General features: G+C 39.5%; 1 protein-coding gene across 3 annotated transcripts in view; it reads left to right on the top strand.

Moving 5' to 3' along the window:
• Positions 1–25404, top strand: part of SH3D19 (SH3 domain containing 19) — an 81800-nt gene extending 56396 nt beyond the window's left edge. For all 3 annotated transcript variants that reach the window (XM_038134473.1, XM_038134471.1, XM_038134472.1), the window contains 13 exons: positions 4378–4485; positions 7834–7946; positions 10120–10178; positions 12236–12500; positions 13692–13760; positions 15056–15128; positions 15440–15570; positions 17885–17943; positions 19556–19743; positions 20005–20057; positions 20558–20744; positions 21375–21472; positions 22773–25404. In XM_038134473.1, the coding sequence (XP_037990401.1) occupies positions 4378–4485; positions 7834–7946; positions 10120–10178; positions 12236–12500; positions 13692–13760; positions 15056–15128; positions 15440–15570; positions 17885–17943; positions 19556–19743; positions 20005–20057; positions 20558–20744; positions 21375–21472; positions 22773–22889 (1520 nt within the window). In that variant the 3' untranslated portion in view covers positions 22890–25404. The remainder of the gene's footprint in view (positions 1–4377; positions 4486–7833; positions 7947–10119; positions 10179–12235; positions 12501–13691; positions 13761–15055; positions 15129–15439; positions 15571–17884; positions 17944–19555; positions 19744–20004; positions 20058–20557; positions 20745–21374; positions 21473–22772) is intronic.
• Positions 25405–26853: the final 1449 nt, after the last annotated feature.

Consider the following 26853-nt stretch of genomic DNA (forward strand, 5'->3'; position numbering starts at 1 on the left):
GCTGGTCTGGTCTGCTAGCGTTAAGAGACTACCAAGAAGCCTGAGTGTCACCTGAACTTACTTTCAGGTTGTGCATAAATCAGATGCTGAAAGAACATGCATCCCATTGTCTCTCTCTCTTTTTTTTTTTTTTTCTTTTTTTTTAAATTTTCCAGTCTCTTAAAAGTTACAGTCATGGCCACATCATGACAATGTTCCATGCAGAGGGAGCTGCAAATTGCATATTTTGTGAAAGGTGGTGTAGTACATATTATTCTCTCTGTGTCAGAAATCCATTTCTGAAAACAGTGAACTGTTAATTTTCTTGATGAAAAATACTGTGGAAAGCAGATTGGTAAAATCACTGATGCTGGAATGTAGATTCCATACCTGTCTAATAGATCTCTCTGTTGTTGTAAATAGGTTGAGATTTAAAATGTCTGAGTGAAGATCAGACTTTTGACATTTCACAGTGTTTCTTGAGCATGAGCCCCATTCTTTGAGGTGTTACCTGTCAGGTTTCCATTGACTCCCTGGCCATATTACTAGGAGAGGCCTGTTGTTGAGAATCTTCCCCCAAGTATGGGTTGACTATGCTTCCATAAACACCAGAGTGCTTTCACAGGGCTAGGTTTTAATAAAACCAGTTGTTGATGAGGTCTGTTCCTGGAAGACTCTGGTGACAATACTGTTCTGTGTGAAGGGAAATGTGGGAGTTTTGCCTTTAACAGCTGATTTAGGTTTTTAAATTAAACCTTGAGAGTAGACACAGTTGCATAATTCTGTAGTGATGAGTGTGTAATATCAGCATCCTCACCTCTGTACTCCATTGTTCTCATGTGTACTGAGTACTTCTTGCAGGACTGAGCATCTTCACAACAGATGGTACTGTCTGGACTTCTAGCCTTCCACTTACTATTTGTTTGGAGATTCCCCTTATTGCTGCTGAGGTATCTATTCCTATCTTACTCCCTCTCACTTAAAGACTATAAGTAAATATTTCAGCAAGATACTCATCTGTCCTCCTTGTATGGTCAAAACCTTCAGCTTATTCTGTAACCTCATTTTTAATTTTAAACAAGGGTGGTGTATGTCAGTGGGGGGTAAAAAGTTGTTTCTCCAAAACTATAAAAGAAAGGAAATTATGTATGGTTTATTTGAATACACAGCTTGCATCTGTCTTTCCTGCCAATAAGCACAGTAATATATGTTATCACATAACCCTTTGAAACAGAAGCTCTAGAAAAATGAGACTAAGGAAGCCACAGATTTTAAGCATTGTTGTAAAACTTTAATAAAAAATCAATAGAAGTCTGTTGATATGTCTCATGAAAAATTACTTGCAGATTAATTTCCTTGAGCTGAGAAGCTTTAAATGAGTATATTAACAATTCTGTTTTCACACCTCCATGAATTATGCTCAAATGATGCCCAATTGTTGTTAAACAACATAAAAATTTGATATGTTGTCAGTCCCATTGCACAAAGCAGCACAGTCATTTTCTCAGCCAATTTCTGCTGCAAGCCCAGCACTGGGGAATGGAATAACACAAACAAGGTAATGAGTTTTAAACTAATTATGAGGTGACAACAGTATAATTGAACATAAGATAATGAGTGGAAAACTAACGCTCATCAAATGGTTTTCTCAGCCTTAGAAATTGCTTTTCTCAGACTTAAAAATTGTCAGATGTATTGATGTAGAGACCTCTGCCAACTGCTGAATGGTCAAGAAAACTGTTTCTATGCATAGCAGTGATTAACAGCTGACAAACAGCAATTTTTTACAATTTTAAATCTTCTTTAAATTTACAGGACTAAAGAACTGTGATTGTTTGGGATATTCAGAGCATTTCCACTTGGTCTCTCGGTGTCTATATTTTCATAAGATGGAGGCTTTGGAAGATTGTGTCCTCATTTTTCATGCAGAGCTTCCTCCACCTTGCAGAACCTTACCCTGAGAGGTGCTTTGTGTGCCAGAGTGTTCCTTATGGTCATGCTGTGTCAAGGAGCCCATGACTTAGCCCTGCTCACCTTTCCTCTGCTCATCCTGTGTCTCTAGCTTCCCTATAGGCAAATGCAGCTTTGAGGCCTTGCTGCCTCCCCAGGTTCACTCCTCAATTCTGATCTAGAGTAGCCAGATAACTAAAAGAGACAACAAAGCCCAGTTTCAGGGTTTGGGGTTTTTTTTCAGCTGCACTTAAAGTCACTCTAAACACCAGCATGAAAGTTAAAGTTTGATAAATCTTCAGGTTTTTTTTTTTAATGCAATTCAAGTGTTAGCATTGTAGCTAGCAGGTGGAGGTATAAAATAGCAAAAGAATATTGCAGGCTTGCTCCAATGGTGGGATTTTGATTCCTTGTAATGACTGTACTTCCAGAATGTTTCTACCCTACTTGTGGTCTGTGTTTTCAAGTCCTCTACAAAAATTCTTGCTGTGATGCAGCTTTCACTGGAGAGTCCTAAACCCTCTACCCTCATGTGCTAATCCGTAACTTGAACAAAATGTTGTTTCACCCTTACATTCTAAAGCATTGTGAGTTGCCTAATTTCCAGATGCAGTGGAAATCTTTGGGCACAATGTGATGGAGCCATCTTTTCTGTAGATGGTAACAGAATTTATTTTTAACTGTAGCCTGTACACTTTTATCTGTAGACAAATTGCTGACCTGCCATGATCCTTTGTACCTGAAGTGTACACTCCCAGCTATTGCACAAGCAGCCTGACAGAAGGAATTGATTTGCTTGATTCCTGATTAAAATGAGATCTGAAGGTAGCCGGGTGGGTTTCTGGGGAACCTGTAGGCAGGTTGGCTTTAAGAGAGGCCATGGCAAAAATCCACACAGCACAGCCATATGGGGTGGATCTGCCTGTGAAGAAAGCCTTAAGCAAGGGGCTGGTGGGAGGTGGACATATGAGCAGGGTGAGCATGCATGGGCCCTGTGGCATGTTGTCCCTGCTGTTGTGACAGCTGCATGTTGGCAGCAGGAGCTGGGGGCACTGCCAGAGGGGCTGATGGCAGATGCAAGGGGGAGCTGTGGCCACCGAGCTGTGTGCATGTGGGAGGGCATAAGGTTGTTCATAAATAAATACTGCATTTCTAGACTTTCTTAAATCTTATGTGAATTGCCAGGCACAGATGCATAGTGTCTTGCTCGGATTGGATTGTATTGTTCAAAATTGTCCGTAAGACATGACTTCATATGACATAACATTTTTTCTGAGTGTTGAAGATAAAATTTTATCAAACACAGATTTTTCCAACTTTATCAGAAAGTATGGCAGTAGTTTTAGGAAAGAGTATGCTTTTATTGAAGTCATGAGGAATTCAAAGAGATGCCCTGCATATTTCTTCTCTTGTAGTATGGCACTCCATAAATAACATCTCATTGAGCTACACATCTGAGAAGGCCAGCAGAAGAGATCAGACTGGGTTGTTGTGGCTATGAATATGTGTCAGATTTATCACCCAGAGTCCTTCTCCAGTTTCTACTGTACACTTTTATGATACTGTTAAGCATTGCCATTTTACTGCAGAATTTCATGTCAGACAAAGAAGTAGCACCTATTAAGAGGAAAGAAGTATTGCTCTTTGGCATGAAGGTGTACGTGAGAAAGAACACATTAATTTGGTCTTTATTTATGTACTAGTATTTTTACAGCTGCCTTCTGCATGCACCTATGTTCCCATGCCTGTTAGTAAGAGGCCAGTGTTTAAGCATGGGAAACATTGCTCCTGTCTTACCAGTGGAATGCTTGGACAGGCTTGTAGAGTAATGAGTGATATAGGCAGGGGCAGAGCTCAGACACAACTCTGCTTGGTGTGAACCAGTTCCCTCCATGTCACCAGGTTTATAACCAACAAATTATGCAGAATCTCCAAAAGAATTAGTTGTCTACAGCAAGGACTTGTCTACAGCAAGGACGTTTTGTACTCAGTAGTATTTAAATGTTTTGTATGTTTCAGTAGGTATTTTATCTGCTGCAGGGCTGATTGTTTAGCTTTGACAAGATTGTATTGATTAAAACTTTTCAGTGAATGTTTTCACAGCTATGTCAGTGCATTAGATCAAGTGCTTTGTAAACATTTCCCTAAAGCCATTCTGATTTCAGGTCCCTATTACCAAGCAATGCAGTTCCACTTGTTCAGTGGCTCATATAATCCCAGAAGGTACCTGGAGCATGTTTATGTTAAGTCAGCTATGAAAGCAGATGTACAAAGACCTGTCACTTACAATGAGCTGGGTATGCTAGTTGCATCAGCCTGATCTATCTTTTTTTATTACTGTGTTGAGTGTGAAATATAAATACCCTTAATAACGAAAGCAATATTTGGTAACATCTGTGTTCAACAAATAAGTATTAAAGATGTTGGAGTTTTTTTTTCTCCTTCTAGATCCGTTCCAGTTCCTTACCAAAAGTGAACCTGCCAAGGAACAGACAGCTCAACCAGCTTTGGCTCGGAAACCCACTGTAATCCGAATCCCAGCTAAACCCGGGAAATGTGAGTTCTTCTCCCAGATGTCTGAGAAATGTGTTAGAAAACCATTTCAACTGGGGCTTGAGTGAGTTGCTGTTTAGTAGCTAATATCAGCTGCCGGAGGAATCCCATGGTATGGTTTGACAAGTCAGAGAAGCCAGCCTAAGGGTTGTGGTGGGAGGCAGAGGTAGATGAGCGTCGTGTTCCACTCTCCCTGCTGCCCAGCTGCCTCCCTTGAGTTTGATGTCTCCCAAACTTGATGGAGCTAATGCATATCAGAGGTGAAACTGTATGTAAGGGGCAGATCTAAAGGCTGGAAAGGAAGACTTGGAGGAGACCCCTGCAGCAGAAGCAAGCTTGTTTTGTCTGCTAAACGATATTCTGGAGCTGAACATTTGGCCAAACTGACTTTGGTGCTGACCTTAGCTGAGGTTTAGTGCTGCTCCCAAGCTTCCGTGTCAAAAGAAAAACATTGGTGCGTTAAACTTTCCTTCAAATACAACTTGGTTGGGATGTTTAGCATAGTTTTCATAGTTTAAATCAAAAAGTTCCCTTGATCCTTGCTAGTTTTGAAATCTGTGGCCATTTAAGCAAGAATGTTTAGGTAGCAGTTTAAGGAATAACAAAAGGCATGTGGGAACTGGCATGCAAAAACCTTATGTGTTCAATTGTATGTCAGGGTCCTGACTGTAGTTTTCTGAGAGTTACTGTATTCCTGAAGCCTGCCACCTCTAATCCTTTACAGCCTTACAAATGACACTGACAGCCTCTCAGAGTGGAAATTCATCAATGAGCCACAAGGTCTTTGTGTTTGTCTTTGTATGCTGGAGTGTGTACTTGCAGAATTCTGTTTGGCCTTATCTTTGATCCTCAGAGCTTAGGGAAAAATGTCAAAAGATAGCTCTTAAAACTCATATTTCAAAATCATGTTTTGCCACATTTAGTATGTGTATAGTCAGCTTGTGGTAAGTGTATGGCCAGGTGGTATTTCTCCTAGGAGTTTCATTCATTATTTCCCATTCCCCCATCACCAACCCACTGTTAAAATACTCATATGTGAGAAATGCAGCCGAAATGATTAAAAATACAGAGAAGACTGAAGATAAAGCTGTGAGGAAAAGTCTTTCTGTTAATACTTGATTAAAAAGAAAAGTTTTTTTTTTTTTCAATTGGAAGAATATGTTTATGAACTACTGTAAAGAAACTATGACAATTCTTCTCTATAAAAGAAATTTTAATTACAATTAAAAATAAAATTAAACAAAAATCCAACCAATTAAATTACTTTTTTTTCTTTTTCTTTTTTTTTTTTTTTTTTGAGATGGATACCCTTTTGAACTTGTAGATAACTGGGCCCTTGCTGCTCTCTAGTGGTAATTGAAATTTCCACAAAGGACTGCCAGTCCTGTACTTGGCTACAAACAGCAGGAGGTTGTGAAGGACTGCCTGCCTTATGGGAATCAGTGGTTGGAAGAGAACAGAAGCGTATTCCGAGAAAGCAGAGTAGCCTTTTGTCAAATAGGAGCTGCAGCAGAAATGTAACCTGTTAAAAGTTAAAAGAGGAGAACAGTACAACTGGGCCAAAGTAAAAATTGATATAGTAGGGTTTACGTTATAAAGGAGCCACATAATCTCAGTACAGGGGAGTCTTTCGCCATCTTGTTTATTGAGGAGATAAATTCTGTCAGGAACCAGGAAAAACTGAAAAGCCCCAATAAACAAACAAAACAAAATAACACAAATTTTTCAAACCCCCTAAAAACAGCACTGCCAAAAAGGGAACAGAACTGCTTAAGAATTTGAAGTCCAGTGAAGTTTTCAATTAGGACTAGCATTTTTGTTGACGTGTGGTTTGAAAGGAAACATTAAAATTCCACTTCAGTTATTACACTTAGAAATCACTGAAAATAACACCTGCCTTCTAGTTCTTGGGGATTTTTTTTCTGTTCCTCTAGTTCCTTTAATTTTGACCTTAAAAAGAGTAAGGGAGAGGAAATTAGGCCATATATGTATATAACAAGATTTGAATTGGTAAATAAATGTCTCATGCTTTTTATATCAGTAAGACATGATAAGAGAAGATTTCTTTTGGAATTACTGCCAGGTATTGTTTTTAGTTTTCATCCATTGCAGTACCTTAGAAAAGTGATGAACTTGCCAACTTTTTTCTCCCATGCCTGATCACTGCCAACACAGTAACTGTGAGCTTCTCCTAAGAATTTAACTGATCCATTGAACTGATCCATTTTTAAACATCACAGCAGTGTTTTACATAATAGTAATGCAACAAAGGTGTTGAAAATAAACAACACTTCTCCTTCCTATGTTTCTTTGTTGAGAGTAATTTTTGTGAAGTGAGCAACTGAAGGTTTTGTTTTGAATAGCATCTCTCTTTTTTTTTTTTTATCAGTCTATAAATGTCCAGGCTATCTACACATATTTTTATGTAACTCCAAGTTCAGCTGGAAGTCAGAAGGGCTTAAGTGTCTGTAGTTCTTTCTATGAAGTTAATTTTCTTGATATACAAACAGATTGTAAAATATATGACATGGTTCCAGCATATAAAGACAAAATGTTTGGTAAATATGCTGGCAAAACCTGTCCAAGTGCTTCCCAGGTTTCAATGGCAGAGACGTTGAAAGCAAATGTCATATATTTAGAAGGGTTTTCTATTCTTTATTGAGCATGAGGACATAATCACTCCTCCCTGGTAAGATCTGTAATGTTTCCTCTTCCATGTCCTAAACTTGCTTTTCTCCTTAAAGACTACCTGGCAACTTCCATCTCTGTTTTTTGTCATCCTGAATTTTGTAGCAGGCAATAATTTATTTTCTTGCCTTTACCTTTCTGGAGATTCTTCCATCCAAGTCTCCTGATCTTTCAGGGCTGCTTGAAATAACCCTCAGCTGTTTTCCAGCCTGAAGGATATTCCAGGAGCTGACAGCTGAAAAAAAAAGTGAGCCAGTTTAGAAATGTGGTGGTGGCGTTTCAGGGTATCCAGTAATGAATCTGACATTCCAAGGGGTAGAAACTCTTCTACTCGTCTAATATTAATCACCAAATATTGCAGCTGAAACCCTGAAATTCTGAAATGACTTGCTGGTGTCCTTAGAATAAAGTGAAGATCCATTATGCAGGATGGGAAGTACTCCCGAATTGAACCTCAGAGTTATGATGTTCCCCTCATGTTCCTTTTCGCTTTACTGCTCTTTAAGTGGTTCTTCCCTTTGGCTGCTCCAGCTTTAAGGAAGGAAGTTGCATTCACACAAAAAATGCCCCAAACAAAAGTGGATTCCTTTACCTATTGTTGATCCACATGAGGAGGGTGTTAATTAGACTTTAATTTGGGATTTTTTTTGTTGTTTTTTACAGCTTTAAATGACAACCCACATAGCCCTCCACCACTTCCTGCTGAAAAGCCTATTGGGAACACATCCAATATCACAGTGGGAAAACCCAGCAGTGGTGACCTAGTGAAAAAAGGGGTAAGTTAGAACTGTTTTTCTGTATTACAGCTTTGTCTGCTTTGTTTAAAAATCTCTTGTGATCCTCAAGCATTTGTAAAGTAAGTTGTTTGAAGAACCAGAAGATGAAAACAACTACTCAAAAATATAAGGCTAATTAATTAGGTAATTTAGACTGCTGTCAGTTTTTGAAAAAGCCTCTGGTGATTTTACTAAGCTTTGATCACATCTGTGTTCAACTTTCTGTATTCATCATCTGGAGTCACTGTATTCTACAAATGAGTGTCAAAAGCATTGCAAAGTGGCTCAAAGTCCAGTGGAATTTACATGGTGAACCGCTGTCAGTGTTGTGCTTTAGAAATGTATTTTTTTACCTTCGTGCACACAATTTCTCTTGGTGTCTAATTTTCAGGTAGAGGAAACTTTTCTGTAGAAGGATGAAGTTTGCTTTTTTTCCCAGCTCTTTCCTTCTAATTGTTTCTGCTGAGTAGAACCACCTATTTTGGGAAGTAAGGCTCTGCTCCTTGCTCTGGGGCACGTACATAGTAATGGTAGGCATTGTAGCTAAATGACATTTGACACAGTTTTTTAAAAGGGAATTAAACTAGAAAATTACAGTAAAATTTACAAATATTGACTTTTCTGATAACAACAATGGCAGAGAATATTGTGAAAGCCACAGGCAGTAAAAGGTCAAATCAAATTAAAAGCCCTTACTAGGATGGATGCTGCCAACAAATGCCTTTGTAGCTACCTCTGCTGTTAAGATAAAGGATATTAAAATGTTGTCATTTAAAAGGCTGTTCAGAGAGGTTCCTCCTTTTCTGGATAATGCTGAAAAAAAATATTTACAAAACAAGACATTAAATGACATTTTATGTAGTGGAACTCCAGAATTTTTACAGTGTCATCCAGGTTTTTGTGACAGGCATGTATAAGCTTCAGAGGATGTTTTTTAAGAAAAGATTTTATTGAATCCACTGGAACATTGAAATCCTATCTTTATAAAAGGTAAGAGCTGTGCTTCTAAAACTAGTATTGTTTGTCATGGGAAGTGATTAAACAGCAACAGCAAAAATTGTTGACCATAAGCAGCAGTTGGCACAGATTTCTTCCTTTTCACACAGAAGAGGAAAATTTTTGATATGAAGATAACATCCTCATCTGAAAGTGGCAGGTTGTTTTCTTTCTAATAGGGTCATTCAATCAGAACATGAAATTTGGGAACTCAATGAAGGGTCAGATTTTGTCACAAAATATATCTGGGTGTTTTCTAAATGAGAAAAATCACAGAAATTGTTTATGAGTTTCAGGCATATTCAGGCATCTAATTAAGTAAACAAGATTGTTCAGACCCATCTAGAAGTACTGGTTCAGAAAGGGTTCCTTTGAACCCAGATTCAGCACTCTGATTTATGATGCTGTTCCAGAAGCAGCTGTGCTTGTTCCCCAGAGCTGGCAGAACTTTCTGGCACTGGGATGAAAACGAGCAGCAGGAGGCAGTAAGGATAGTCACTTGTTAATCTATCACTGCGGTCCAATCCCTTCAGACATGGCACATGTCCTCCTCTCTGCTGTACGGGGGTAATCTCTGGCAGGGCCAGCATGAGCAGCTGGGAGGAGTGATGCCTTAATCTGCCAAAGCAAGATTCACTGGGATTTGTCTGTTAGGTCTCTAGCAAACATATTTTGATGCCTTCTTTAATGGGAGCTAATGTTGTTTGCAAGAGACTTTGTCCTGTGCGAGTTGCATTAATGTCATATTTTCTGCTTTAAGCCTGTTCAAAGTGTTCCATGTGTCAAAGTTAAATCAAAGTTGATAATGCAAATCCCTGTGGGCAGTGTAATTGTACATTTGTATGACTCTCCTGGAATTGGCTCTTAAGTCCTTACTGCCTTGTAGTAGGAAAGGAGGGGCTGGGTCATGCTTAATACACAATTGAAGCTGTGTTTCAGGTGGTAAATCAGGTTATTTGCCCTCCATATTTTCCTCCATGTTCAACAACACTTAAAATTGCAGAATCACACCATAATTCTTACTACTTTACTTTACTTACTTTACTCCCAGACCTCCAAAAACTCTTGTTTATCATGTCCATAGGATATAATTTAATATAAGAACCATAAAGCTTAAACAAGGTTTTTTATTTTCCTTAGGCTTAAAAAATGTCTTTTTTCTTTTGAATGGTTGTAGGAGTTGGATCACTCAGAACAAGCTGGAGTGCCTCAGCTAGAACCTCTACTACCCCCAAGGTGAGTGTGGTTCTCCAAAAGCCCTTAAAAGTGCTGTTTCTAAATTAATTTGCATAGTTAGTCTCGGTGTAGACACCACTGACTCCAGCCATGGCTCAAAAGTCTTGGCTGGGCACTATGCTCACTAATAAATAGGCAGGACCAAGTTGGTAGCTGTTTAATACTTGTTTGTACAGTATGGTATGAGCAAGGAGATTATAGGAGAGCAGCTGTTTGACTTCTCAACTAATGTACAGTAGCTGCTGACAGTCATTCCTTTCTGAATCTTTAACCTTTTCACCCACAGCACTTGCACTTGTGGTGGGATTTGGGTGGTGAAGGAATGGAGGTGGCAGATGATGCCACCCTGAAAAGGGCAGATTCTGGGCCAGCAGCTTCCCAGAAGCACTGGCTAGTCTATACACCTTGGATCTAAAATGCAGGTGCAGGATCAGTGATAACCTCGGGGTTTTTTATTCTTGTGAACCATAAAGAAAGAATGTCTGCAAGGACAAAAGTTGCTGGACCAGCCTTTAATTCATGTCCATCAATGCCAGAGACAGTGGATGGAGATCTGGCATTGGCTAGCCAGCCCACTGTGGGTATCTCAGTTATCTCAGTGTTTGCATTCTAAATCTGTGAGTTTAAACACCGGAGTTTGGTCTGTTGTGTTGGGACAAGAGAATCTTTCTGTTACTGAAATGAGTCTATCAATAATAATAAGCATTAATTAACAGGAAAGAACATGGATGTGCCACAAGGAAACACCTCATTTACTGGCTTGTTCCTTCCCCACATTCAGTTTAGCATAACATTCCTGATTCTTATGAGGATCTCTGCAGTAAATATTTTGCCCTTTCTCTGCAGTAAATATTTTGCCCTATTTACTGCAGTAAATATTTTGCCCTTTCACTCTTCTGCTCAAATGGATTTTTACTTATTTTAAGTAAGCAGTAATAGTTCACTGAATTGCTTGTTAGGGTCTTCTTGTTTAGTCAAGTTGCTTTAAAAATGTGTGAGTTGGTCTGTTAACAGATTTAAAGTAGTTTAACTTGGAATATCCCCTTTTGTCAATATTAAAAATGCTTAGTTTAAGATGAGGCGAAGAAAAGGGAGAGATGGATGATGAAGAGAAGTGGAAATTTTTTTTGAAATTAAAAAATTGTTCCATACTCAAATAGTAACAGAGAACTCTTATCAGGAGCATTAGTGGAGCACTAGTATCTTCTCAAGTAATGGGTGACACTCACATAATGTGTTAGAATGACACTTCAAAGATCCACCAATGCACACTTGTTGGGGTTGATAATTTTTGCAGACCCATGAGGAGTGTACATGAGCAAATAATTATGCTGAATTACATTGTATGAAACAAAAAACCAGTTGTAGCAGAAACTTGCAGTAACTGGTTGAAGATCTCCCAATAACAATCAAATGATACTGTAATTTTGGAATATTACTACTGTCACTTGCTAGTCTCTGATTTTGGTCTCTAAACTGTTTGTCTGCTGATAGGAGTGTGGGACCTCTAGCATTACCAGAGAACTTGAGTATTTTCACCAGTGTTTTCTTTCTGTAGTAGACATTTGTTGCATAAAGAATGGTAAATTCTGCTATTGATGGCAGTGTGCAAAGTGGTGTGGTATGTCATGAGTTTCATCAGAGTCACTTCAGGTAAGTGACATCCCAAGGAATGAGCTAGGTTGATTCCTGAAGATCAGCTTTCACAAAAGCTCTCCAATAGCAGAACTTCATCTTGCAGCAGCTACAAAGAAAGCTATTCCTAGAGCTGGGTTGCTGAAACAAATCCTGCTTATTTAGCGGGCTCCCCAGAAAGCTGGCAGGCTGTTGGTGAGCAGACTTGGAAATATGTAGTCAAAGGATCTGTCTAAGGGCTTGATCATCTGGTCCCAGTCAGTATCTGAAGAGTTCATGTATTCCTGGAAAGCTTCAGACACTACAAACTGTACAGCCCAGGTCATCACAAATCTTGTTTCTTTACTGCACACTCTGTATCTAGGATGAAGTGGCAGACTTATTAATATGTTTATTTCTCTAATGGTTTGCACAATTTTTAGGCCTGTGGATGGAAAAATTGTACCTGCTCGACCTCCCCCACCTAAAAGTGTTCCTGGAAGGCCACCTCCACCAAAATTCTCTGCAGCCAAGACCTCCTCCCAGAAGGATGTTCTTTCGCGATCTAGTTCTGACATTGCTTCTGATAAAAAAAACAACAAGTTCAGGTTGGGACCCAAGAGAGCAAAAAGTGCAGTCTTTAAAAATCCAGATCCAGCATTACCTCCTAGACCTAAACCAGGTCATCCTCTCTACAATAAATACATGGTGAGAGTTGAGGTATTCTATCTGAGTACATTGTTTTTATAAAGCAGTGCTGGTTAAAATAGTAGAAAAAAAAGGTAGTTAAACCTACTAAAGTAGGTTAGTATTATGTGGCTTTCAAAGTGCATCTATCAGCATAATCTTCCCGAGGAAATGCTAGTAGGTAAATAGTAATAAGTCTTGTAAGGCAGTAGTGGAGAAAGCAATAAATACATGTAAAGTATAGACCTGTGTGGTGTATTTTTGTGTATATATGTAATTATATTATCTTTAATGCATAGCTCTTGAGGCTTGGGGGTTCTTTTTCCAGTCACCGGTTCTGAATTCTCTTTCAGTGAGATTATGCTGAATAATTGCATTTGTATATTGGCTCACACATATATATCAAAATGCTTAGGGAAAGTGGGGAAGCATCGGAACTTACAAAGTAGTTGACCTTATTTAATCAAGCTTGCTAAGAATGAGGAATGTAACATTGCAAATCTTACATTTCCATCCTATTGATGCCATCCCTTTTCATTACAAAAATGGTTTTGGTATTGTATGTGTTATTAGGGAATTTTAAATACAAATGAATCAACACTGCAAATAAAAACAAAGAAGTTCCCCAGAAACTTGAAACTGGTCAGTGATAGAGCTGGGGGCTGCTTGAACTGGTGCTGTTGTCAAAAAAAGCAGCCACGCAGCCATAGCATGAACAGCATCAAAATTCCATCAGCATGAAGTGGAAACTTTCTGTTGCCACCTTTTTGATCTTTCACTATTGCATTTAGAGTTTTGTGTATGAGATTTTTTTCTGCAGGAGATCAGTAGTAATTCCCTGCCCTGAAGTCTTACTGTCAATGGAAATTTCCTCTCAGGGTGTTTTTCTAGTGCCCTCCATGACAAATGAATATGTTTGTGCAACAGAGTGTCTTTCTGAATATCTTGTAGTGTATGGTGTCATACCAGTTAAATGTCTAAGACACTTTTAAAGGGGGTGACACCCCCTGAGTTTCTCAGAGTGGCAGTTCATATCACCAGCAGTCTGTTCTGAATGCCTTCCAAAGGAACTTGTCCTCTTCCAGTGGACTCCTAATTACCTGTAGTGAGTGGTTTAAATAGCTCAATCACCTGACTATTATCACTTGAAGTGAAAATCTGAGATTCTTAGAATGAAAAAAACTTTTCCATTTGCCTCTGTTTCTCTTCAAGCTGCCTGTGCCTCATGGAGTTGCCAAGGAAGATTGTCTTCCCAGGAACACTGGAGGACTATCCTGTAAGGTAAGGTGCTTCTTTTCTGCTGGCTTCAATAGTCAATGAACAAGACTCCTGTTGCAGTGAAGTATCAAATGGTTTAGTCTTCAGAGGTTACACTGAGACATGTGATAGTGATTTATTAAATCCTTGTGTTTCTGTAATCAAAACAAAACAACTGCCAAAACAAAACCCAATAATGGTGATTTGCCTCACAGCACAGGGATATTCAGCTTATGGAACAGAGCAAGAGTAATTACTTGGAGTGCCAGAAGGGAGAGGAAGCTGGTAAAGTTCTTCCATCTCATAGGAAAATAATCACTCCCTTGGCTGAGTATCTGAGAATTGAGCAAAAGATGAGTATTTTATCAAGTGCTGTACATGATACATCAGCGAGTTGGCTTTGACAGACTTGAAACTATTTTCTTCTCTCTGCTTCTACAGATCCTGACTTGGTTTTAGGGCATGATCCTATTAATATTAAATGGCTAGTGGAAATTAGAGCATGAGCAGCCTTTTTGACTATTATCAAAAGCCTGTGTAGCTGAGATAGATTTCTATGCTATGTATGTTGTTGTCAGGTCTTATCTTTGTCTATGCGTGGGGGTTTTTGTGGGGTTTTTTGTGGGTTTTTGTTTTGTTTTTTTGTTTTGGGGTTTTTTATTACATAGCTAATTACTTTGAATGTAATTCACATACCGTCATTGTCATTAGTACAGCCTAAAAATTCCTAGTGGGTGGGACAGAGAAGGTGGCTTAGCATTTTGAATATAATCTCTCTTTATGAAGATACCACAACAAAACTGTCAGCTCCCCTCCATGTTACCTTAGTGTAAGCAAAGGCATTGTGGCTTCCTTGCTCCTCTTGGAATGTTTGTTGGCATATTGCTGTCCCTGCTGAGTGTGCTGGGGGACAATTGGGTTGGGTGTTCTCTCGAGCAAGCCAGAGTGACTGGTGGCACAAAGGACCAAGCACCAGTGCAAAATTTGTCCGCAGCCCTTGCAATGAGTGTTGCTATCAGTGCTACAGATTTCTGACCCGCAGAGATAGCTGAGGCTTTTTCTATTCTTGGAAAAGTTGCATGCCTTCCCTTCCTTTCACTGGCTTAAAGGTAGATTTTGGTGAAATGTATTCTTGTTTACACTGGCAAAAGGCATACAGAATTCAGACCCTTAGTTGTGTGACCAATAACCATTTCCTTCTGCAATACCAGAAGAACTCCGTGTCCAAAGTCAGAAAATTAATTCAGGAGTACATAACAGAGAATCTGTTAGTATGTTCCATGATTTATAAACTACTTGGATTTATTTGTTGTTGTCAGGATTCAAACCACCCTCCAAAGGTTTCTGACACAAATGCGCCTCATGCTGTAGTCCTGCATGATTTTCCTGCAGGTAAGTAAATGTGAATATTCTGGAAGCATGTTTTACTCTTAAGACTTTCAAATGAAAATTTTCTTAGAAATTAGAGCTTTAAAATGGTGTGAAAGCTCAGTCTGCAAGGTCTTCACATAGAGTTGTTCAAATCAGTGGGTCTAGCTGTAGATGGGTCAGTCTTTCAGTTTAAGCTAATTGATTTATGAGGTAAAATTAAGACTTCTTTTAAAACTGATTCTGGTTTTGTCTGTGGTATTTGTATTAAGGTTTTACTCAGAGAACATCAGTGAGTGATGAGTACTGTTAACTGAAATGATGTTGTCTTACAGAGCATGCTGATGACTTGGACCTTCATTCTGGAGACACTGTTTGTCTTTTGGAGAAAATTGATACTGAGTGGTACAGAGGAAAATGTGGGAATCGCACAGGGATATTTCCTGCCAACTTTGTTAAAGTGGTTGTATGTAGGCTTTGTATACATTGCTACATAAGATCCTGTTGCATTTCTTTTCTGGTTCTATTTTGCTAAGGCTCCTGTGTGTTTAACTCCATTATGTACTTAGATAATCTCTTATCCCACTGGCAGCACAGAAGACTCATCAGCTTGTTTGTGTGGTATTAGAAAGATGCTTGATTTGGCACAACCAGCTTGTGTTATGGGAAATAATTTGCTATCAATTTAAAGCCAAGTGAGAAAATCATTGCCCTTACCAGATTCTCTTTGGAAACATGCATAGTTTCTCAGGGTCCTCAAAGCAGATTATTTTTTGACAGCTGCATGTCAGAATCAACACTCAGTATAAGATGGTTGATTTTTGTGCCTCCCCACAGTTCCCTATCTTCTCTCATTTTCTCATCCCTTGAACTTTGCTGAAATCACCACTTTTTTAGCCATGTAATGAACTAGGTCAGAGTAGCAATTTGAAACCATGTTGGGTTTTTTTTCGTCCTAGAATACTGTTTTTTCCAATAGGATCGATTTGCCTAAGTGGTTTTCTAAGTGGCTGCACAAATGGTTGTGCTGGCACAGTGCAAGGAGATTGTGTTGTTGCAAATGAGCAGCTTAAAGCAATCCTGTTCTTCAGCGTGACACTCGACAGTGAGCGGAAGGCAAGAGACAGGTGCTCTTTTGGAGCCCAATGGTAATTCATTCAAAAGGATACAGTATGGTTCCCTGCAGTCAGATGCTGGGTCAAACCTATTGCAAGCCTGAGTCTGACACTGAAGTGACAGTGGAAGGGGCATTGGTCCACACCAGCCATATGGACATGGAGGAATGCCAGAGTGTCACCAGGCTGCTGGGAAGGTGCATGGCTTGGCACTAAAGACAGGAGGTGTCTGTGGCAACACTTCCTGGGCCAGCACAGCTGGCAGAGTGAGCCCTGCTGCTGCATGGGAAATACCAAGGATTTGGTGGCCATCAGAGAGGATGAGGTTTCTGTTTAGTTTGTAGTGGTGGTATTGGAGAAAAATTTTAAAATCTCAGAAGTGCTGAAGAATAAAAACTAAAGTCATAATTAGTAGTAATGGAACCATGCTTGATTCACTTTCACAAGAAAGATTTGTTAGCTAAATTGATTGGCTGCTTCTGCACAGACCAACAGTTCCATTTAAAAGCTCTTGCTTCTACTGACAGCTAATGAAGAAAAGATTTTATGTTAAAGCAATGTAGTGAGTATTTGGGGTCAAATTCAGCATTGATACAGACAGATACAACTTCATAAAAGCTAGGAAAGATGCATTTATATTTTAGTTGTAAAAGGTGACTATCCTTTGAGGGCAAAAATCTTTTGTTTGAGAATTTGGGGTTTTTTTAAAGAGAAAAAAGAGTGCAGTACGTGAGGATAATTTATTTGAGTGAATTCTCCTGTTAATGCATGTCAGATTTCATCTTGATACAAGGTCTCCATACAATACACTACTATGTGTTTTACAGTACTGAGCTGGGTAATAGTTTGGATCTGAACACCTAACAATAATACATAGTTATGGCTTCCCATAGAACCTTCAGAGCACCACAGATAACCAGCTCCTTCAGCAAGAGCAGTGCAGAGATTATTTGTCCTAAAAGGCATTGTGATTTCCTCCAGTGCTTCACACAAGCTGTGGAACATTCCTGTTGATTTCATGGCAACTGGCTGGTATAATAGTGAGCTGTGACCCAAAGCTCCTCACAAGGGTCTCTCAGCTCACAGTCCTGTACATCTCACAGATCATCCTTCATGTCAACCAAAAATACAGTTGAAATCCTCCTGTGATAAAGGAGTTGGATGTTGGGTGTTTGATATACCCATGTATTGATTTTTTAAGTTGTATTTCTCCAATTCAAGTGGGATTTGTTAGATGTGTTTTTGTTTGGAGAGCAGTTGGCTACCAAAGCACAGAAGGGATAAGTGTAAGCAGTTGTTTTGTCTATTGTGGTGTACTGTGCTAATAAATAATTGAGAGCAATTGCCAGTTGAGAATTGGGATCTAAATTCAACGACATGTGGTTGCATCGAGTCACGTATTCTGTCAATCAGTCATGCTACAAGTAGAAACAATAAACCAGCTTCATAAAACAAATCATTAAATATTGTTCCTTGTTTGCATAAGATTAAAAAATGAGAAAACAGGCATAAATTTACATTAATGTGGTCATATATCAGAGCATGCCAGGGATTACAGATGTCACACATCTGAAAAACAGATTATTTTAACCAGTTTCAAGTTTATTGTGGTTAGTTGCCATGAGCTTGTAATGGAAGATATAATTTATTTTATTGTCTTATTAGATTGATGTTCCAGAAGAAGCCAACAAGAAAAAAATACCCTCTTCATCACGATGTATCAAGTGAGTCAGATGAATCTTATTTGCTTTCTCATGTTGATTTATGAGGAATGAAAAAGAAATATTAACTTTGAAGCAGGGGCTGTCTGCACTGAAGTTAATAGGGTTAACAATTTATTCACCAAAATACATTGTAAAAATTAAATTATAAGTTTTAAATACCTGAATGTTTATGATGTTTTATAAAGACTCATATTTAGTTAAAAAAGCCTAAAACCATCCTTTCATGAAAACTGGTCCCAGAAACCATGAACCAATCTAATTAACTTCAGCATTATTGCATAACATTGTACTGTCTTTGCTCCTGACCTTGCTGCTTTCTGCTGCTGTCCTCACAAGATGGAACATGGTAGGGCTCCTACTCATGTGAAAGAATGAGATACAATGGAACAGAGTATAGAGGTACTACTTTAAGCAGAGAAGTTTGTCTGTCTCTAAGGTGTGCAGATGTATGGGTAAATCCAAAATTCCCCCCAAATTATCAAAAGAATTGCCAGCACTTTAATTTCTGATTTTCAAACAACTTGTACTAATATTTGTGGGCAAAAAAATGATTTTTCATGTTACTCATTTCTCAGTGATGTTTATTGGATTTTTTAGTCATTCACTCCAGGAGTTAAAGCAAATTCATGCAGAGGCAGGAGCAACTAGTGTCAGTGGGATCATTCAGTTGTTCTTTAGATGAAACTTGGTTTGTCAGGAACAAAACTTAATTTTAGAAAGTTGCTTCTGCAGTTAAGAATGAAACAGAAAGTTCTAGCTCTGTCCTGAAAGAAACATCTTTACAAAGATACTGAGTGGGAGAGAGGGGTGGGAATCAAGCTACATACTTTGTTTGTGTGCTATGAATATATAGAAAGAATTAAAGCCTATTACTGCTTTTTTCCAGCATAGCATGTCTGATATACCAAAAATTGTCTTAGGTTAATTTCTTAAATTTAATTTATTAGGTTCTCAAATAATGAAATTGATTCAATTCAGGGGAAAAATAATTAGGATTTTTTTCCACTGCTGTACCAAAATACATAAAATTTATCAGATGCACTGAAGTTTCTTTATTTGATAGATAAGCTTTTTTTCTCTATAAGACTATAGGGATGGATTTTACAGAATAAAGTATTGTAAAGTAGATAAAAACTAGCTTCTTCCTATGAAACCTCCATGTATTTGGGACAAATGCACAGCACTCACCCCCCACCCATGTTTGAGTGCATCTAAATGGGATGCTAGCTCGAAAAATAATCAAACTCTTAACAAAAGTATATCAGGACACTTGCTTGAATATAGGCAAAAATATGAAATTGGACAGGTGACCAAGAAACAAGGGGGTTTATTGTTGCTTGGAAGGGAAATAGGGTCTTTTGCAAAATACGGTAACAGCCAGCAATTGGGATGCAGAAATTGCATCTGGCTTTTCCAGACTCTGTACTCATTTTTCTCTGAAAGCAGAGATTAGAACCAGGGCTGGCCCCCAATTTTCCACCTGTCCTATCTTCAGTACATTTTTTATCATTTTAATTAAAATATCAATCCATATATTGCACACAGTGCTGTCTTATTATTAAGTAACAGTAATAATAAAGAAGCAAAATAATTTTCTCTTTTGTTTGTGCAGAGGTCCAAGGTGTGTAGCACGATTTGAATACATTGGAGATCAGAAAGATGAGCTCAGTTTTTCAGAAGGTGAAACTATTATCCTGAAGGAATATGTAAATGAAGAGTGGGCCAAAGGAGAGCTCAGAGGCACGTCTGGAATTTTCCCCTTGAACTTTGTGGAAGTAATTGAAGACCTACCTGGAACAGGTATGACTATGTTTGCAAAAATCTTCAAGAGTATGGTTTGTACTTAATGCAAATAGGCAGCATACAGGAGAAAATTCCAAAAGGACAGTGATTGCAGAAAGGAGGTAAAAAGGGAAGGCTTATAAAAAAACCCTCAAAATTAACAGTAGGACTTCTTAAGAAGCTATTCCTAATTAATGACTTCAAATATCTAAAATCTGTCATTAGTAACATTCTGAATAGACACTGCTGCTGTTCTTAAGTTGTGCTTTACTTATGTAGGTACAGAAACAGCACTGAAGAATAAGGTGGAGGTTTCATCTTCCCTTCCTCAGGTAATAAAACTTTATGGGTGAGGGTCAGAATTTATGTATAGATTTACAGAGACTCTATTATAATGTGGGAGTAACTGCAGAACATGACACCACTCCCACAGCACACAATGCTGCATTGTCACAGCCTCAGTTCTGACACAAGGCCTAAGCTGATTGAATTCAGAGCTTCTGACAAATTAACATTGGTAAATTTTTGTCCTTTGTGCTGAAGGAAATTCTTGTTAGCTCTATTTTAAGTATTGCTGCAGTGATCTAATTTTGAATTTATTAATCCTTTCCCCTGCCACCAGAGATAAAAAGGAATGTGGCTGAGCCTAGATGAAATTCTGTGGTGTTAATTGCTCAAATGCCATTCTAGTCTACATCTGCAGCAGCACTGTTGTATTGGGAGGGTGTCAGGACAGCCATGTGCTGTACAGCTGCTTTCAGCAGCATCCATCAGGTTTTGGGCTCCATTCACACTTCTAAAATTAATGCATCTCTTCTGTTAACTTGAACAGAGCAACAGATGCTCACTAGAGTGGTGTGAAGCGCTTCATGATTTTACAGCAGAAACCAAAGACGATCTATCCTTCAGAAAGGGAGACTACATCCAAATACTGGAACAAGTAGATTTGGAGTGGTATAGAGGAAGACTGAATGGAAAGGAAGGGATTTTCCCAGCAGTTTTTGTTCAGACCTGCTCAGGTACAGTGCTCCTACTAGACGGCAATTCATGATTCCTTGGGTTGTGCCAGTCAGGACAGCTGTGGGAGAACACAGTGGCATCAACAAGTCACACACCACCAGAGTCTTCAGTATTCTAAAGCTAAACTTGAGCTTTGAACCAACCACTCTAATAATGGCAATATAATGTTCTAGTCAGTAAGTAATCTGTGAGGTTGCACAGACTCTGGGATGTTTCCCAGTGTAGTTTGGGCACAGGCAAAACAGGGACTCTGAGCCACCTTTAAGGAGTAATGATGCTGCTTCATCTTAGAGCAGAAAGAGGCAAAGTCAGCATTTATTATGTATCAACCATTGGGAAGTTCAAGTTAAGTGAGTCTTAAATTTAGTCTGCTTAGAAGCAGAACTGTGAGACTGTGTAATACTATAAATTGGACTGGTGGCAGCAGAGTGTTTTATTCTAATGAATAAATTCAGTGAATAAATTCCAATGAATAAACTCCAGTGAATTTGGTGCAGCAGTAGCAATAACATTTGGACAACTTGTAGCACAATAGCAGGGAGAAAACAAGAGAATGACAGGAAACTTCTCCAGAAACAGAGATTTATTGCACTCCCGTGGAAGTAACTTCTCTTGTCCATGTTCTGTAGCCAGGGTAGAGCTGTCACAGCCTGGAGGAGGGAAGAAAGGAAAAGCCAAAGCTCTTTATGATTTTCATGGAGAAAATGAAGATGAGCTTTCCTTCAAAGTAAGTACCTCTCTTAGACCAATTTCCAAGAGGTCTCATGCTCCTAAGGAGTGCTAAAAAATAAGGTTCATCCCCTGAGAATGTAGGCTTTAGACAAGAAGGATGAAGCACATAGATATTAACATAGATACTAATATCCACAGATATTAACACATTTGGTGAGTGGGCTCTCTAAAAATGTTTCTCTTATATTTCTGATAAGTAACTCCTGTTACTTATCAGCAAAAATCTTCATTAAAGATGCTGAAAAGAGGCCAGGAGTTGCAGAATTCTTGACTTTCTAATTAACATGACAAGATAAACAAACCTTGTTGAAATGCAGTACATTCAGTTCCTCACTGGTTGATAAGGTCAAGGGAGCCTCTCTCTGGACTGGAAAGAAAACTCTTGAGTAGGAGATAAAGGCGAGAGTGCCAGTACTACAGCAGCCAGGCCTCTGAGGAAACCTAGTACAGCAAAATCTTGAACTGGCAACACAGTACAGAGTTGCCATGGGAACAAGGGGAAAAATTAAATACGTGCTGGATGCCCAGATCGTATTAAGCATGAACAAGAAACAGAGTGCCCTTGATATTCAAAGTCATGATTTAGGTAACCATGTTCTCAAAAGCAAATTTCTGAGAAGCAGTAGACTTCCCCAGGAGCTGAAACATACAGTATTTTTTCTTCTAAAACTAGCAAAATAGTTTCAGCATTAGCAGCTTGCAATGCTGAAAGGATAGATGATCCTTTAAAGCAGAAAAGGGGAATAGAGGTACTGAAAGAAAGGCCAGTACTTCAGATGAAGGGTGTGGCATGGAACAGTGAGAACAAGAGCCAGTACCAAACACAGGACCGGCAATTTAAATGGCCATACTGAGCTTTTAGATTGCTTTTCCTTTTTCTGGGAAAGTTTCCAAGTGCTAGAAAATACTGGGACTAAATTTTTAAAAAATCTTTCTGTGTTTTAAGAAAATAAAGCCTGGAAACACCCACAAATAAGCACTAAAGCAGGGGGCCCATGAGCCTGCTGTTAACATACCTGGAGAGGCAAAGCAATGTGAGAAGTTATCCAGCAGTGCTCTTCTGTCCCTCCAAAGGTGGTGCTTTTTCAGCATAGACAAGTATTTGGCCTAAGAGAAGTTTCAGCTGGTTTTGGCAAACCACCTCCAGAGATGTAACCAACAGAAGAGACTGGCCACACCTTACTCCTCTTCTCTTTGATATTGTTTCTAAATAGGATCAGCTCTGCATGCCTTAACGTTGCTCAGTAGGATTGCACAGTAAGCTCTCCTGACTCACACTGCTCCTTCTCTTACAGGCAGGTGACATGATAACAGAGCTGGAATCTGTAGACGAGGACTGGATGAGCGGAGAGATACTAGGAAAGTCTGGGATATTTCCCAAGAACTTTGTTCAGATTTTAAAAACACCTTGAAGTGTTGCCTTTCTACTACTCCCTGCGTGTGGGAGAGAATGTTTTCTACCCTAAAGGCACAGCAAAGACATCAACAAGTGTTGATTATCAATGTTTTGCACTACTTTTTCTAGACAGTCATAGTAGTATCTTGAAGTCAGATAAGAAAATTTGAGTCTTTTGTGACAGTGTATGTAATCATGTTTCATGAATGCTCAGAGAGCAAAACATGCAGGCTTTTTTGCCATTTCCAACTAGGGAAATACTGTGGTGCAACACCATTTTAACTTATATAGCATTCTAGTATGTTTACTCTCTGGTATTATATTTATCATGCACAAAGTCTGCATAACATAAGCTGCTTTGGCCTTCTTTGAACTTCTTAAGATCCAAACTTTAAAAATTGTTTTAATATATAATTACAGCACTCAATATGTAGATGAAGTTTGATATTCAGGTTTCATTACTGTTTGAGTTCCACATTAGCAGTAGAATCCACTTGTTTTATGACTTAGAGGATAAGAAAAATAACTGGTATTTCATAGTAGAAAGGTATCAAATCTAATACTGGTAAGGGGGGAAATGGAGAAATAAATCCTTGTGTAGTATCCTTCTGTTCCTAGCCCGAGCTGCTCATACAGCAAGATCACAAAAGTAAAATTTTTAAGCATTTTGCCTCTTAATGAATTCTGTTTAAATCAGTATGAATCATCTTAGACCTTCCTCGCTTTGCCCAAAATACTTTGCAAGTACAGGTTTAATTTTTTCCTACTGCCCACTGTTCTTAGAGCACCATCATACCCTTCTTTCCCAGCTGAAGTTAGCGACAGTGTCTGTGGAGCTTTCTCAGATCCCAGCCATGGAGTAGCTGCACTATTCCAACTATTTGTCCCTCCACTCCCCTCATGGAAGTGGAAAGCCAGTGTTCACCCAGTCTGCATTTTATTTGTCACTCAAGCACTGGAACATACTTCAGTAACACTATTCCTATCCTTAACATGAAGGATATTATCCAGCCTCGGGTTTAGTTTTCAGCAGACGTGGGATTAGTTTCCAGTTTGTTGCCACATACCAAATACACTGAGCATCCTTACAAATGGTCTGGCAAGGCCTTAAGGAAAACACGCCTGGCAAGAGCTTATTCCAAACAGCTCTAACCGAGGCGCGTGGTACAAAGCAGCAGCATAGCTTGACTGACCAACTAAGATGGATGCGGTTGAGGTAGTTTCACATTATAGGAACTTTGGGTAGTCAGTTCCTTTTTGTAGCAGCAAGGAATGGGCATCCAGTCCCAGTGACAGTCTGGAGCTCACTGGGAGCAAGCCTGAGGGAGCTGCAGTGCAGACGTGAGGGCCTCGGCACCATTCACCCAGCAGTCACTGCCAGGCCACAGAGCTTGCACAGACAGACACAGCCCCCGCTTTGTGTTCAGCTCTGTGTTTAAACTACACCAGTTCCCTTCACACAACCGGGGGATGAAGACCACACGAAGGTCTAATGAGCTGAGGAACTGGACTTCTACTTCCAATAGGGATTAAAATAAGCAAAATGCTGAATCATGTGCTGTTCTGGAAGGTTGGCAATGCAACAACAGCTACAGGTGTTAGCAGCCCCAGCAGGCCTGTCCAGATCTCCTGTGGAATCACCTGGCAGTCCACAGCCAAGGACAGTCCTTCCCACTCTCCCAAGTTTTCCTGTTAGGAGATTCTACAGGTTCTTGCTTATTCCAAAAAAGCGGTTATCTCCTAAAGAAATCCAAGGACTAGCCAGGTCCTTTAAAGACACACCGCACCAGTGTGGTGGTAGATGAGGCTGAAGTGTATGATGTTTACTTACTGTTTGTCTGGCAGTTTTCTAAGGTTTTGATACAAGTCTCAAAAGTAGAACTGATTTTTTTAATATTTTTTTTTCAATTTCCTCTTTCCCATTTTTATAACTGTCTTAACCAGTTGTTTTTGTAACTTCACTGAATGTTTAAAGTCAGTGCCTGTTCATTGACCAGACCGCTCTGCTGTATGTAATCTGCTCCTCCCCGTGGGGCGGGGCAGGAGTAGCAGCAAGGCCTTTCACTCCGAGCACCGAGTGCCATCTAAGGGCTGCTCGCGTGGCTGCAGGCGGCTGAAACGGCGTCTGTGCGAACGCTGAAGCAAGGGAGATGCTCGGCTTCTACAGGGCAGGATTTTCCTAAGACAATGCCCAACATCACCGTAAGACTGCATACACATCACAACAGAAAATTCCTAAGGTACACAAAAAAGCCGAGGATGAGGTGGAGTGCAAATCTTAACTGCAACGTAGTAGCAAATTCCAGCTGTAACCTTGAAATCCAGCTAGATCTCCATGTATTAGAATAAAAGCCTCACTTACCAAAATATTTTGTTTAACCCATCCTCTAGAAACATCTTCAGGAAGATATCTTTGTTCTGTGTACAATGACAGTGTCCTAAATAAACCTTTGTTAAGTCCAGTACGTTTGTTATGGTACCTCTGTAAATTAAGAATGTATTTAACCAATAAAATTTTTATAATTAAGTCATGAGGCATTTTAATTGTCTTATGCTGTGGAAAGCTGAGCTGTTTTTTTTTGAGAGATCTCATTCGGCAGAGTAACACCCCACCCCCAGACAAGTAGTCCAAACCCCTCAGAGAATGCAGATGATTTTAAGTTATTCAAGCCTTTGCACTTGGGTATGCCTCACGCTCACCTACAGCCCCTGTCAGCACAGGCGTCACACACACCGTGGTTCTCACCGTGACACCGTCAGGAAGACCCAGGCTGATCCTGCACGTAACTGCGGTGTGCCCTGCTGACTGCTGCTTTCATGCTCCATGATTTTTCACTGGTATTTGATGAGACAATACAGAGGATGATGCACAGAATTTTCCTTCCTGCTTTTCCCCCACCTGAAATCACATTACAAAGCCTCCACTTACCCAGAGTGCCTACACGGCAATGCACTGTTCCTAACAATACATGCAGAAGCCTGAAAAAATCCCAAGTTCTTGTCCTTTCCCCCACTCCTCTTGGACTAACCTTTTGGCAACACACAGTCCTCAGATATGCAAGTGACAAATAAAACCTATGGCTTCAAAAATGTGGCTGTCTGGGATTCCTGGAGGCAGGTGACACCTGCCTCAGCAGTACAGATGGAAAGAGCAAAGCCACATGATTCCTTCCCCCTGTTCCAAAGTCCTGAGTGTTGAGCACTCACTACTCTTCCAGTACACTAAGTAGAAAAACCACAACATACTAAAACTGTAACTTGGAATCACAAGTCAAAATCACATCACTTGCAGTGTTCTCAAGTAAGTTCAAAAGCATTCTTCTCAATTTTGCCTATTACTTGGTCCAAACCAGAATTATCAACCAGGAAAATGTGACAATCCCTGGCAGGGAACAGAACAGCCTTCATGGGCAGCAGAGCCCCTCTCCTTTTCTCCAGTAGCTTTGTTGGAACAGTAACATTTTCACTATTTTCCTTTATTTCTTGTCCTAAGCTCTGTGGCAAACAACTGGAAGAACCACCACTCTGAGTGAATTCCATGTTTTGCTCTCAGGTTTTAAATCACTGACTTAGCAACAATTTAACAGGACTAACTTTAGGTTTGTTGGCCTAAACAAAACACATCGATAGTGCACAAAACTCATTTTAGCCAGGAAAAAAACACTCTTTCACTTATAAGCCAACATAAGTTGAACAAGAAGCAAAAACACTGTTAGATAACAGAAAACAGTCTTAAAATTACTCAGCAAAACATTCAAGTGCTTTGTTTTCAAAACACACACCATTGCCTCCTTACAGAATTTTTCCCCTGAAGTTCTATAAGTTTTCCATTGCAGTCATCCCTCAGTTCTGACAGGTTAAATCCAACACCCAGCTCCACTGCTCGAGCACGTTCTGGCTTTCTGCAATGCTCAAAAATTAACGCTGCTTCCATGATCACAGTTACAACTTTACCACCTTCAAACACCTGACCACAGAGA

This window comes from Motacilla alba, chromosome 4 (genome assembly GCF_015832195.1).
Source record: "Motacilla alba alba isolate MOTALB_02 chromosome 4, Motacilla_alba_V1.0_pri, whole genome shotgun sequence".
In the NCBI taxonomy this organism is placed as follows: domain Eukaryota; kingdom Metazoa; phylum Chordata; class Aves; order Passeriformes; family Motacillidae; genus Motacilla; species Motacilla alba.